This window comes from Crinia signifera, chromosome 7 (assembly GCF_055691185.1).
Source record: "Crinia signifera chromosome 7, ASM5569118v1, whole genome shotgun sequence".
Lineage (NCBI taxonomy): Eukaryota > Metazoa > Chordata > Amphibia > Anura > Myobatrachidae > Crinia > Crinia signifera.
Window position 1 is genome coordinate 27,754,358 of NC_139223.1, and position 15,319 is coordinate 27,769,676.

Consider the following 15,319-nt stretch of genomic DNA (forward strand, 5'->3'; position numbering starts at 1 on the left):
TAACTATTCCTCGACTACGGCCCTGGCATTTTTTAGCGGCTATTTTGCACGTCTCTTACAGCGACGTTGGCAATCGAAGGGTTAAAACAACATGAAACCCGCAGGTCTAGAACGCAGAGTGTATTTTTAAACTAAGAGTACGAGCCTAGAAGTCAATCAGGAGGACTAAAGGTCAACATACCCTATTGCCCATTATAAGAGTGCAGAGACTCCCCGGTATACTATGGATTACTGGTACTGTATATATAGAGAAATGCTTACTGGTAGGGACCGGGAAACGTGACATTATACTACAGAAAGCGGCTGCATAGATCTGTACGCAAGCTACGAGTACAGAGGCATGAGGAGATGTTAGTTGTGTACAATATTATCACACTAATAACAATGGTAAGGCCAAGGGATCAACTGTACACATTTACCATCAACCTTTATTTATAGAGCGCCATCATATTACTCAGCACTTTACTAGGAATCGTATCCATCAGTCGTTACGTCATCGGGTTAATGAGACACCAATAGACAAGGCTGAAATGCGAGCACTCCTTCCAATGGCCCTACAGATGCTGGGACACTCAGTGCCTGACCTTAAAAGGGGGTGTGGTCCATCTGACTGTGGGAGTGGCTTCTGGCCACAGGGATGTGCCCTGTCATGGGCTTGTTTGATTTAGGAAGGGTGTAATATTTTGCCCCTTTCTTTCTGTTATAAATGTCTGATGGTATAAATGACTACGGCTTAGCCACACGTTAGGGCACCCTGGCAGGAGAGGCCAGAATCCCTGTGCGGGGAACCAGGAATATTCACACTTGTGGGGTTTATTTGAAGTTAATCGGGTCACTGGCCATAGCGGTGATTTGCTGTTTTACAATTGGCCACAGAGCAGCTGTGATGCCATGACAGTTCATCTTGGCCAATCAGATGCGGGCACACACATACACACAGTCAATACATACATATACACACACACTTGTTAAAAGCCCATCAAAATTACAGCTTCTGCAATGTACTTTTACCTGTAACAGTTTTTACTTTCACTTTGAGCTGTGACCGTTTTTAATCCACAAACTCCCCACCCCCAGTCCCTATCTGCCCCTACCTCCAACCTCTGTCTTCACAGCTCCCTCTCCCCATATCCAGCAAGTTTGAAACAGATCAGTGTCCCTGGAAATATTACTTTCACTTTCTGCTATGACATCTTTAAGCACACAAAGGAGTAATTTGGTCCGTCGAGTGGCCTCTAGTGGTCACTGGCGGTACTTCATATTATATACGGCTGGATATAGATATCTCTGCTTTCACAACAAATCCGTAATCATTGCACCCACAAAGTAAAACACATGTTCCTACCCTGAGGAAGCGTCCAGGGAGAAGGTGGTCACCGGGCGGCTGAAGCTGCGCAGGTCCCAGAGCAGTATCTCTCGCTCCCTGACCTGGTGTGACATGGAGAGAGTCAGTGGTTAAATACACATAGTGGATGTAGAACTAACCAGAGCCGGGGTAGTGGGACATAAGACTACAGGGATCGGAGGGCACAGTGGTTAGCACCGGTGCCTCGCAGCGCTGGAGCTCTGGGTTCGGTTCCGGTTATCTGTCCGTAATCAGCTGGTTCTCCTAAGCAATGAATCAGTCATGCAGTGTGGAAGATGCATGGGACTCCAGTACAGACAGAGGGTATCACTGCACCCCTCTGCATATATCTCTATATATCTGGTAAGAAGACAATGGCCTGTATCCAACTTCTATCTTGTTCAGGAACTTTCCCCACTCTCACTAAGGACTACGGGCATTCGGTGCTCAGGCAGACAGAGTGGGCTGTGGAGGTATGAGGTATGAGGCATACTCTACCTGGTTGAAGCCAGATGTTAGGAGATGGTTGTTGGAATTTGTCCAGACTATCCGAGAGTCCTTATTATTGTCGTGACCCTGCGCCTCCTGAAACACAACAAGGCCCCGTTAATGGAGAGTCTGGGTGACGAACAACATATACCTTAGCGAGGACTCAAATGTGTACCCCGTCACCGCTCACAGCGGGAACAGCCATTTCAGAGGATGACCCCCCAAGATCCAGCCACAGGCAAATAAAAGGATGACATCATGGAGGCACGAGGCACACAACGATAATACAACCAATATATTAGTCAGTGGTACAAAGAGAGGCATGAGGTGCAAAGGGAAAATGCCATCAATGCAATGGGAGTTAGAGGCAATAGTGAGGCACAAAGTTAGAATGCAGTTAACTGAATAAGAGTCAGTGACATCAGTGAGGCGTGAGGCACCAAGTGAGAATGAAGTCACCTGAATAAGTCAGTGACATCAGTGAGGCACAAAGTGAGAATACAGTTTAATAGGCGTCAGTGGAATCAGTGAGGCATGAGGCACAAGGTGACAATCATGTGACACCTGTGAGGTAACGCAGCAATCTGTTGCAGAACAGTGTCTCTGTGAGGATGCGGGTGCCTACCGTCTGCCACATGTATGATTGATTTCTGTAATATTACTACCATTACGTTCCCATGCCTATAGCAACCAATCCACTTCAAATAATCAAGCACAATCAATAAATGCTGTATAGAATCTGATTGGTTATGGGCACACTTCGCCCAATGTTTGGTAACTCTCTCCGCAATAATAACACTTTTCCCTAAGGGATAAGAGAACCACATACTCATTTTTGAAACTTGACAATAGCTCAGCAAAAGTCAGACTGGCGCAGCTCTGCCCGCAGCTGCCCGATGCTTGGGCCTGTCACTACACTTCAGGCAGGAACAAATTCTTCTGTCACTCATTGTGACCCCACACAGAGCCAAAGGCAGCTCTGCCACTCCTGTAATGTGATCCCCAAGCTACGACAGAGCCGGCTGCTGGCTGCACGGGAGCTGCCTCCTGCTGAGGGCGTGCCACTGGCTTGTGCTGGCACTGCCACACACATCAGCTGGCACTTCTGTCAGCCGTGTCAGATCTCCGCACTCAGGCCTGCAGCAGTGCTAAGACGGGAGACGCTTGTGTATACACAGTACAGCAGGCCTGGCCGCGGAGCGCGCAGGTGTGTAAATGTAAATATTTATGCCTCAGTGTGTGAAGCGCATGTGTCAACAGCAAAATATACAGGGCCGTGTGTATAGGTTTCTGCAAGTGTGTGAATGCCGGCGGACTATAGAAAATAAACATATCCATACACGCGGCCTATAAACAGATCCTGCCTGTACATACAAAATACCAGTTACATGCTGCTGTACTACAGTGCTACGCAGCGACACATTCCTATTTGTGTTCATACAAACTTACAAATATTCCAAAATGGTACTGATTCAGAGCGACCATTTGATTTTTCCTGAATCCCCCCCGGGTGTAAATCGATTTATCGGTCATTGATTATCACTACCTCGTCAAAAATGCCCAGTGTGTATGGACCTTAAGCCTGCATGTGTTATTTAGAGGTCGACACGCAGAAGGTCCATAGGTTCTAAATGTCAACAGTCAGAAAGGACATTAGGTCCACAAGCAATATAATGACATTCAGAAATGTTGACATACACAAATCTAACCCTATAAATAACTATAAAAAAATATGAAAAGGTGACGTTGCCCATAGCAACCAAATCAGATTCTATCATTTACTAGGATACAGTAAAGCAGTGATTTTCAACCTTTTTCAACCCGCGGCACACCAAACAAGCTCTTAAAATGTGGCACCACGGCACAATATCAGACCCCAGAGGGAAAAAACACATTGGCAGCCATAGTAAAAAAAACAAACATTGGAACCATATGAAAAAACAATCACAGGTACTTGTGTATTATCTGGGTGCCTGATATTTTCATCGTAGGGCATTGTACAACTAATTGGACCCGATTTTTAATTGTACAGGCACCCAGATGCCTGATTCCTATGTTAAATGCCCCCCCAGATCCGATTTTTTATTGTACACCCACCCTGATGGGTGATTACTATGTTAAATGGCCCCCCATTGTTAACGCCACCCCAGTATCAACGCCAACCCGAAGCGTGGCGAGTGCAGCGAGCCCGCGAGGGGCGGCGGTACGCGTCCTCTGACCTTTTCATACCCCCACTATCCACGTCGGCGTGGAGTTGATTCCAGATAGTGTGGCGAGTGCCGCGAGCCCCGCGAGGGGACGCGGATTACTTCACATTTATTCCGCGTCCCCTAGCTGCGCTCGCCATACTACCTTAAATCAACTCCACGCCGATGTGGATAGTGGGGGTATGAAAAGGTTGGAGGACGCGTACCGCTGCACTCGCCACGCTTCGGGTTGGCGTTGATACTGGGGTGGCGTTAACAATGGGGGGCCATTTAACATAGTAATCACCCATCAGGGAGGGTGTACAATTAAAAATGGGGTCTGGGGGGGCATTTAACATGGGAATCAGGCATCAGGGTGCCTGCACAATGTGAAATCGCGTCGCATCGCATGCCATTATTATGGCATGCGATGCAACGCAATATTAAAATTGTATACTCTACCCGGGAATGGCTGAAATCGGGTCCCATCGCATGCCATCGCATACCACTTAATTAGTGGTATGCGATGCATCGGGCTCCCAGATAATACACAAGTACCCAATCACACTTGTCCCCACAGGTAGCAAAAATAAAATACATTGGCCCTCACATGAAAACAAGAGACCGGTGAATAACAGATGAACTGATGGCAGTGCCTGTAGACTGCTAGCTCTGGGGACACACTTGAGAACAGCTCAATCTGATTGGTTGCTATGAGGAAAAATCACCTCTTTTCATTTTTTTTTTTTAGAACCTTCAGTAAATTTCCCGATTATGTCGGCATTCTGGTGTCGCCATGTTAAATGTTGGTATAATGAGATGTAGGACATTAAAACCCACTGGAGACCCCCAAATGTTACACAAACTCCATCTGACGCACACATGTATACACGCACATATAGCTATAGCCTTGGGAATTCATGGTTAATACTGGGAGGAGATGTCCCTGTTACTATTTATAGACATCACCTCAGCTCCAGTCCTAACTTCCCACGGCCCCGGACCCTCTAATCCCACACACTTCCTGCAGGCAGAGGGGGACAGAAAGACGAGAGATGCCCTTGCACACAATTATTACAGTAATTGCGATTCTGTCGCTACAAGCTGTCGAAGCTACAAAGCGCACAGGCAGACTGTGTGTGTACTTGTGTTGGCACATGGGTCACACCTGGTCTACAAATATATGCTCAGCTCCCAGAAGCACACATACACTTCTATACAGCCAGACCCAGCTCAGTATATACATGGGAGACATGTTTAAATGCCGCCATGGTAACAGAGTTCCAACATCTTGGGTCTCTCCGTGGGGAAACGGCCATGCAAACACCAAACCCTTTGGGAATTAGTGATCGGGGAAACAGCTGTGACTGTCACAGAGCCCCCCTACAACAAATATGTCCCTCTATAGAGCTAATAACAAGTGCTCAGCATTCCTTTGGATGTATAGGAAATGGCGAGAGATAGGACATCGTTGCCGTCTCGGAGAAGGACAATTTGCAGAAGGCTAATCCCTCTGCGGTATTCGGTTATTAAATTAATTCAAAACGTAATGAAAAATAGCCGTCTGTAATCTAGCGGGAGCCTTGCATGGATAGGACGGGGAGATTTTACCTCAGAAAATAATTGTAGGCGCACAAGGAAACTACTGACTGAAGTCTAAAGCTGGGTATACACCAAGTGACATTTTGAATGACTAGGCCTATTCTGGGCAGATCCGAACGACAAAATGCTGGAATCATCCTGTGCGCAAGGTCTGTACGGCGAGATCACTCACAATTCATCCTAAGCAGCGACTTGATTGACATGCCGTTAGTGTGCGGGGCAGGGATGGGGACCAGACACATAACAGGGGGAATCCCCCCATTTTATAGATGCGTCATAATATGACTCTCTGGGGCATATAGAGAGAGGAGGGGGCTCTTGTGCAATCTCTGTCAGGGCCCATTCCTCTCTAGCAGGCGGAAACAGTGACTCTGTGCACTAGGTGGTGTGCAGGTCTCCAGGAAAATGGTGGGGGAGGCCATCTCCCCAGAGACCTGTACACCACATAGCGTTTAGAGCCACTGTCACTGCCCCGGACTCTGTAGAGGTAATTATTGAAAAAAGTGGGTGCAGGGTGTGAGTCAGAGATGGACACAAAGCTGACATTTACATCTAAGTGATTATCTGTCCACTTTGCATGTATCAAAGCCACAGACGGGTAACGCTTTACAGAAAAAAAGAACCAATGGGCACCTTCTGTACACTAAAACAATTTAATAAACAATACACAAATCACAAAAGCATAAAACAATAACTTTGCATGCATGCAAAAAGCAAAAATGTTAAAAAGCCATTTCAATGCGTTTGCATAGTGGTAAAAAATGTAACTTATAGTTACCAAGTCCTGATTGGACGGTGTGGTTGCTGAGGTTGGACCGATATTACAGTCCCGCAGTTCATAGGGATTTTTTCCAAAAGCACAATTGTAATATGGGCAATGGTGGGTGAGATCCCGAGTTGGGTTGACTATGGGCAAACAGATCCCTTTCTCACTGCCCGGTGTGAGATGACCAATAGTGGTTGGTGGCGTTGAACTTTTATTGCTGGATGGCACTGTCTCCCACAAGCTTATTGCGTACGTCAGGCAGGTCGCCTTGCGGTGTCGAGTGTTGTACAGCTACTGCTCCGGCCAGCGTGCCGACTGCAGGCTGAAGTACACCGGCTCCTGCGCTTGGACCTCCTTGTTGGAGTGCGCGTGTACTCAGCTCTCGTGTGTGATGTTAATGACACAGTCCTCAGTGCGTGCGGTGGCTGCGGGGAGATGCTCCGTGCCAGCTGTGGATGTCTGCAGCAGGGATCGATCTCCCGGGGGAAAGATACAGCCGATTGGCCGGTTGATGTTGCCGGTCAGGTGCCGTTGGTATGCCCCTCAGCTGCAATTGCTCATGTAAAACGCCTCACGAAGACGCGTTTCGCCGCGCTCAGGCAGCTTTGTCAATTCAGGAATGGGCGGGTAACGGTCTGTGCAGTTACAATGGCTACAGTGCCTCACTTCCTGCGGCCATGTTCCGTGCTTATAGGGCTACCCAGAACTACAAACAATCGACTGATCTGAGACTGGCACTGCGTCTTTGGATGCAGCTACTTGGACTCACAAAGTACTGTCAGAAATAACTTCATCTAGGTCAGGCATGGCCAAACTGTGGCCCTTCAGCTGTTGTGAAACTACTCATCCCAGCATGCCTTGCCATAATTTTACCATTCCCTATTAGCAAAACTGTGACAAGGCATGCTGGGATGTGTAGCTTCACAACAGCCGGAGGTCTTATATCCTGAGAGGACTGTGACTTTATTACATGCCCACTTCTGGTCTGCAGCTGCCATTACATTAGATGCAGTGAACTTAAAGGCGCATTTTACCTCAGCAATAGAAGTGGGAGGGGCCAGCTGCATCTTATTGCAGGAATGAGACGCTATACCCAGGACCCCAGTGGTGGCGGAAACCTGCTTATTAGGCGTCAGTGACTCATGAGGCGGGAGGGCGCAGTATTATCAGGCTGCATTCATAAACATCGATTCCGTACCCAAAATGGCTGCTTCTGCTATGCGTCTGTGCAATTGTAGGTTTAAGCAATAACAGTCAATTCCGCCATCCTCGCCCAAAATGATTTAGGTGGCGGCGTTCCTAGGGTAAGAAATGTTTATGGCTCAACAAAAATAAACGTACAACCATAATGAAGAGCATCAGAACATGCTGGGAGTTGTAGTAGATGAACAGATGAGGAGCCATTTTGTTGATGTCATTTGACCGCCATCAAACTTCTCGTAAGGGTTTCTGAGGGACGGGCTGAAATGTTTGGATTTCTCATGTCCACAGTTGTGAAACCGTGCTGAGGCTTCCAGGAATGTACATGATGAATCACACTCCGCAGCAGAACCACTGGGACTCTGTCTAGATAAACAGCTAATACACAGTCTGGAGCTGGTCACCACAGATACGACTCAGTTCTACCCCCCCTAGCTGGACACCGGGGAAGTGACTTCATGCTGGAAACTCAGCAACTTTCTGTACTAGGGGAGGAGTGCGCTGCGTCATGTACTATGTATTAGGAGGATAGTAATCTGTGATGTCTTGGTAACATTGAGATATGTCTGTATATAAGGAGGAGACAGCTGTACCATGATGCCTGTGTATTAGGAGGAGCGGAGAAGGTAGTGTGTCCTGATGCCTGTTTATTAGAAGGAGGGGAGAGGTCAGTGTGTCCAGATGCCTGTGTATTAGGAGGGGAGAGGACTGTGCCCTGGTGTCTGTGTATTAGGAAGAATAGTGGTCTGTGTCCAGATGCCTGTGTATTAGGAAGAATAAAGGTCTGTGTCCTGGTGCCTGTGTATTAGGAGAGGTCTATGGCCCTTATTCAGATCTGATCGCAGTAAAAATTTGTTCTCAAAATGGGCAAAATCATGTGCACTGCAGGTGGGGCAGATGTAACATGTGCAGAGAGAGTTAGATTTGTGTGAGTTATTTTGTTTTTGTGCAGGGTAAATACTGGCTGCATTATTTTTACACTGCAATTTAGATTTCAGTTTCAATAAACCCCACCCAAATGTAACTCTCTCTGCACGTTACATCTGCCCCACCTGCAGTGCACATGGTTTTGCCCATTTTGAGAACAAAATTGTACTGCGATCAGATCTGAATAAGGGCCTATGGGCCTTATTCTGGTTCACTCTTAGAGGCAAATTCCTTCTCAAATGGACAAAACCATGTGCACTGCAGGTGGAGCAGATGTAACATGTGCAGAGAGATTTAGATTTGGGTGAGTTATTTTGTTTCTGTGAAGGGAAATACTGACTGCTTTATTCTTACACTGCAATATTGCAGGAATATTAGGAACAGAGAAGAGGTCTGTGTCCTGATGCCTGTGTATTAGGAACCGAGAAGAGGTCTGTGTCCTGATGCCTGTGTATTAGGAACAGAGACGAGTTCTGTGTCCTGATGCCTGTGTATTAGGAACAGAGACGAGTTCTGTGTCCTGATGCCTGTGTATTAGGAACAGAGACGAGTTCTGTGTCCTGATGCCTGTGTATTAGGAACCGAGAAGAGGTCTGTGTCCTGATGCCTGTGTATTAGGAACAGAGACGAGTTCTGTGTCCTGATGCCAGTGTATTAGGAACAGAGACGAGTTCTGTGTCCTGATGCCTGTGTATTAGGAACAGAGAAGAGGTCTGTGTCCTGATGCCTGTATATTAGGAGGGGAAAGGTCTGTCTCTGGAAGGCTGTGTATTAGGAGAAGTCTGTGCCCAGATGCCTGTGTATAAGGATTGAAAGACAAAAGGTTGGCCATGTCTAGGGTGACCCAAATGGTCGTCCTGGACAAGATCGACACAGAAAAAAGGTGGACACATGAAAAATTTGTGTGTGTGTGGTCATTTATAGATGTCAGCACATTGACCTCCATGGACTCGCCATGCTCCAGCCGACTCGTGTCGACATTTTCATGTGTCCACCTATTAACCCTGTACTGCACACGGTAGAGAACGCTGTATCCTGTGCCTGTGAACTGGGTAAGCTGTCCCATTGCCTGTATATTAGGAGTGCAGGCAGGCTACTGTGAGCAGGGGGGGGGGGGGGGGGGTTTCTCATGAGAAGCCTGGTTTGGATGGCTAATAGGAAGCATGTGCTGAAGCATTTTTGCGCCAAGCAGAAGAATATACTGAAATTAAACCCTTTCTTCAAAGCCAGATCTGCAGAACATTCCTGCGCTAATAGTTTCAACACACAGATCCTGGCATTAACCCCTCAATGCCAGTGCAAGCAGAGCGCCAATCCCTCTGTGCCCAGGAAGGTACCGGGATAGGAAATAAACAGTCAGATTCCCTTTCACCTCTGGCGCTGAGAAATGCCATGGCAGCGGATTCCGCACCTCCCTAACCGCCAATGCCCCATCTGTGCAAACCATCCAGACCTGCAGAGCATTCCCCTCGAGGAAGAGGAAACTGAGAGGACTTGGACGGAGCCGGAGAAGAGGTTAGCAGGAATTTTATGATGCTGGAGGAAAGAATTTCTCCTCCTCCTCCTCCTCCTCCCTCCTGTCCGCCCCCCGAGTGCTGGATGATGTTGGACCGCCCTGCAACATCTGGAAGCGGTTTCTGCGGCCAGTTCACCCACACACTCCAGGATGAGGCTGCCCAGCTTTATACTGTTACATGTGGCACTGGCCGTGCCAACATAGAGAGGAACACACAGGAAGTGCCCGGCTCAGCCTGGCGCTGACCCGAGGAGACAAAAAGGGAAAGGTGGTATATTCTGTGCATGCCCAAAGGGCGTATGAGAATATATACGGAAGGATTGCGGTCCACACATGACGTGCGCAGTGACGCATAAGAGATGGGGATATGGCATCGGTATATGGGCAATGCACTTAAAAGCTGTATCCCTAGTCCATACCACTATGCGCCGCACACACCAACTCCAAGTAAATCACTCTTATTATATTTTGCTGACCACAATCTAGTCTCCGTCGCCTCGGAATGTGCTCAGCCGTGCAAGTTCTCCAGCATGCTGGTATCATGTGACTTTTTATTTTTCTCAATTTTTATTGGTGATGCAGCCCCCCCCCCCCCCCCACAAAACCTCTTGCGCTGCACATTTTATCTTGAAGAAACAGGTTTGCAGATTTCTTATCTAGACAGCACACGTTCCCTGCAGCGCCAGACAGAAATCCTGTCCTGCCACTTATCAGACATCCGATTCTCTCCGGCACGTCCACGCATTTTAAACGTTCTAACATTTATTGTAAGAGAGGAACTGGTAACGAGTGTTTGGAGGGATGACGTAGAGGCGTGGGATGGAACTTCGCACAGATGCCTAGAAATCAAACTGAACTCTACAGCGTGCATGCAGAGGGCCCTCTAGTGGTGACCAGCAAATAAACACTGCATTAGATCATTTTACGAATACGAATTTCCTACTGACATGAAAATCCTGGGGTTTTTTTTGCATGAGTCCCAGAATTTTTGTCAGTGGAAACGGCTACAAGGAAAAAATCCCGAGTTTAGTGAGCTGGGATTTTTTTTTCCCCGGGTAACGATCGGTGGAAACTGCTCTTACCCAGTATTTTACACACGGGTAAACACAAAAACCTGCTGATTGGTCCTTCCATGGTGCTGGCTGCTGCTGTAATCCTCTAGAAACCAGAGGAGGAGATGTGTCCATGTACACCTGGCCTCCTTTTGCATTAACAAACCCTTCTAGCCACGCCATAGTAGTGCCGGGCGCAGTGTGCGTGACTACTGCTATAGACATGCCACATATCCTTTTAATAAGCAGGAGCTGCTTGTGTATCCTATATGCTCTGTTTTGCAAATAAGATGCTATTTAACAGAAAAAAAAGTCACAAAAATATACCAGGCGCTACCGGGTCACGCCATTACTGATAGTAACAAAATTATTTTTAATGACATCCACATGTTTTGCTGGTCTTTCCCGGGTTTTAGTGGAAACAGAGGCAACCAGAGAAAAACCCAGGACTACTGTGCAGTGGAAACCGGGCCTAATCCAGGTACGACCCAGCAAAATACCGGGTAAAAAAATCCCAGGCCTATTCCCCCCCTCAGTTGTGGCACGCAGCGCCAATCTGATCTGCGTGTTACGTGTTTAGTGGACGCTCCAGGGTGTAATCACATACTAACAAGTGTCCTAATGCCAAGATATCTGGAAACGCAAGGTATCTTAACATGTATACAAGAACTATTACATTTGATCTCCCCTGGTCTCTATAGAAGCCGTTATTTTTTCCCATGGTGGAGAGAAACGTAGTCTGTACCTGGCTGGCTCCTGTGCTCTTTCGTACATCAAAGATCCTCAGCCGCTTGTCCTGGGAGAAGGGAAACGTCACACAGTCAGGCAGACCTGTACAGTACACATGGGCGCACAATGCTACATCACTAAATAAGCCCCCAATGCGCACAATGTGATGGCTAACACTGGTCATACATCTACAGAATGTCAGATCGGGCTGGTTGGAACAAAAACCTGGTACTGGATGAGAGCAAATGACAGTTGACCATTTGCTTTGAACTGCCAACAACTAATTCAGATACTACCAGGTTTTTGTTCCAACCAGCCAAATTTGACAATCTGTAGGTGTATGGCCAGCTTTACAGTCAGCGTCAGACACCTGAAGCATCACGGTTGGCATTTGATCCTGGATCTGAGTATAGATAGAAAGGGCTGGTGCAAAGTTGCAGGTGCGGCGGTCTGCATGTTTTATCACTGGGGAACTGAGCACATGTGAGTACGGGCGATGGCGAGTCACATCACACCCACACTTACAACTAAGCAGGCCTTTTGGAAGTTGTAACCGGGAATTCTTATAAGTGAAATACCACCTGGATGGTGGCTCAACCTTTGCACCACGTAGAGTTACTGTAAGTGTGCAATGATGGTGAATTGAATTGTGCACGTAGTAATCAGGTGCAGTGCATGATGGGTACAAATCTGAATCTGCACAATGTTTTATGTGTGTGCAATTTACTTCTACCTCTGCCGCCGGCCTGTAGCGGTCATTCAGCCTATATAGCGACCAAACATGTTCATCCATTTAGGGAAAATGATTTGTCATCTCAATTATGTTCTTTACTTGTAGTGGGGGAATGGACTGGGTTCAAGTCAAACACTCTGGCCGCGCTACGGTACCAGGCATTGGTGGCACTGGAGGTAGCGGGCATTGGAGGCAATGGGCAATGGCAGCAGCGTTACTCACTGCCGTTGTCCGTTACCACCGCCGCCCGCTACCAAAGGGCTGCTGCCTGCACCTCTGCCAACCTGCTCATCAATGATGAGCAGGCTGTCAGACTGACACAGCTGCAGTGACAGTGGATACAGGGTGACAGTGTGTGACCGGCTGATCAGCTGTCCTATCACGTCTCAGTGACAGGGGCGTGCTTTGATGTGGGCTGAAGGCTCATCCCTGTCACTGAGGCAGATGAGTAGGTGCCGCTTCCCCTTTGTTTTTCAATGGGCTCTTCAGCCTCTTTTCTCCCTGCAGCTAAGCCCGTTTCCTCCATTGCTGACAGTTTTCAATTGTCAGTGGGAGGCACAGCATCCCGCACAGTGTCCCACCTCATAAATCATTTTTTTTTTATAAACACAAATAAGATATTACACAGCATCTTTTTTTTTTTTTTTTTTTATAATTTATGACAGGTGAGGCACTGCCTCCCCTAACTGGACATCCCTGCCCTTATGCAGGTCTGGATAGGAGTAGGTACATCCAACTATTGAGCCTTCTTGAAGCTCTTTTTAAAATAACTTCTAAGGCCTCTAGCACCGGGGGAACACGCTCTGCAGTGAGATTCGCTAACATGGCTCTAATAAAAGCATTTAAAAGTAAAAATTTAGCAAATACAAAAATAATAATAATAATAATAATTAAATCAATATTGGAACAAGAAATTCAATTGCGTTTTCCATAGAGGTATGAAAGCAGTTTGTCAGTTGAGTTGTGACATTCTCTGGTTGGAACACTTCTCGGTGACGTAATGCAGTATTAGGAAAAAAAAAGAAAAAAACCTAAGTCTCTGGTGCTAATGATTATAGAAAGAAGTAAAAAAGAAAAAGGAGACTTGGCTGTGCACAGATCACATCAAATCTGAAGAAAATGCTTCTCTGCCCTGAAACGCGTCAGTCTTTTGTGCAAGTTTTTCAAAATCAACTAGTGGAGAATCCTCAGATTGTGCATTTATGGACGAGCGATGCAGGATTTTTCTATTTAGAGACGGCCACAAGATACAGCAATACAGAGACTGAACTGGCCTCAACAGTTGCTACGCATTTCTTGCTTAGCCATTGTCATCTGCTTTTAGAATGAAAGAATTATTTAGTACCAGCTGTACTTATCAATTATTACTCATACTCCTTTGTTAGTATAATAAATCTGATTGTGAAGGAAAGATTCTGTGGAATCAGTGCGAGGACATATCTGTAGTTAGTTGAATGCAGGATAGGGGTATGAACTGACACCACACACAGAACAGTACGTTGTACAATGTATTAGGCACTCTGTGCGCTTACCTTGGAGGATGTCCCAAGCAGGATCCCATCCTGACTCCAGCAGATGCTCTGCACCTGATCCTTGTGATCATCCAGTGCTACAGATAGGGAGATAGAAACCGAATGCATGAGTAAAATTAAAATGGTACTTGTTTCCTATCTGGGCGCCCACTAAGTTAATTGCGCACCATGCTATTCTCCGTAGTGAAATCTGATCGCATCGCATCGTACACATACACGATATTGAACGATGCGATGCGATGCGATCCGATTCGATTTCCCATAGGAAACAATGTTAAATGGATCAATTTACCCAAATCAGCATAGGGAAGAATGGTAAATGGGCCAGAAACCCCCAAAAAACCCACAGAGCAGTGGAATGTCCCCCCAAAAGTAGTTTACGCCACCCCGCCATCAACGTGAACCCGAAGCGTGGCGAGCGCAGCGAGCCCGCGAGGGGCGGCGGTACGCGTCCTCCGACCTTTTCATGCCCTACTATCCACTAGGGCGTGGAGTGAGAATAGAATAGTGTGGCGAGCGCAGCGAGCCACCGAGCCCGAAGCGTGGCGAGCGCAGCGAGCCCCGCGAGGGGACGCGGATACCTTCACAGGTAAACGCGTCCCTTCGCGGGCTTCCCAGGTGTCCGCGTCGCCATGGACACCTGTGAAGCCCGCGAGGGGACGCGTATAACTGTGAAGGTATCCGCGTCCGCTCGCCACGCTTCGGGCTCGGTGGCTCGCTGCGCTCGCCACACTATTCTATTCTCACTCCACGCCCTAGTGGATAGTAGGGCATGAAAAAGGTCGGAGGACGCGTACCGCTGCGCTCGCCACGCTTCGGGTTCACGTTGATGGCGGGGTGGCGTCAACTACTTTTGGGGGGACATTTCAATGTTCAGGGGTGTTTTTGGCCCATTTACTATTGTTCCTATTATAATTTGGCTAAATTGAGCCATTTCACATTGTTTCCTATGGGAAATCGGATCGCATCGCATCGCATCGTTCAATATCGTGTATGTGTACGATGCGATGCGATCCGATTTCAGTACGGTGCCGTACGTAGAAAACCTGGGCGCCCAGATAGGAAACAAGTACCATTAAAATAAAAAAATAATAATAATTGTATACACTTTGTCTCCCAAACATTCTGATATACAATATAGATAGAGTATACATGTTTCCATCTGATATCATGGATATGTAATATCCGAGGAAGTCAGCCAGTGATTACGCTACAGCCTAAAACACTTTGAAAAAAATCTTA

The 15,319-nt window shown here is 47.2% G+C and overlaps 1 protein-coding gene across 1 annotated transcript in view; it reads right to left on the reverse strand.

Annotated features, from left to right (window-relative positions):
* Positions 1-15,319, reverse strand: part of CORO7 (coronin 7) — a 98,087-nt gene that overhangs the window by 71,967 nt on the left and 10,801 nt on the right. The window contains exons 6-9 of the mRNA XM_083152673.1: positions 14,078-14,154; positions 11,829-11,879; positions 1,844-1,930; positions 1,346-1,428 (exon numbers count right to left, since the gene is read on the reverse strand). Coding sequence (XP_083008799.1) covers positions 1,346-1,428; positions 1,844-1,930; positions 11,829-11,879; positions 14,078-14,154 — 298 coding nt within the window. The remainder of the gene's footprint in view (positions 1-1,345; positions 1,429-1,843; positions 1,931-11,828; positions 11,880-14,077; positions 14,155-15,319) is intronic.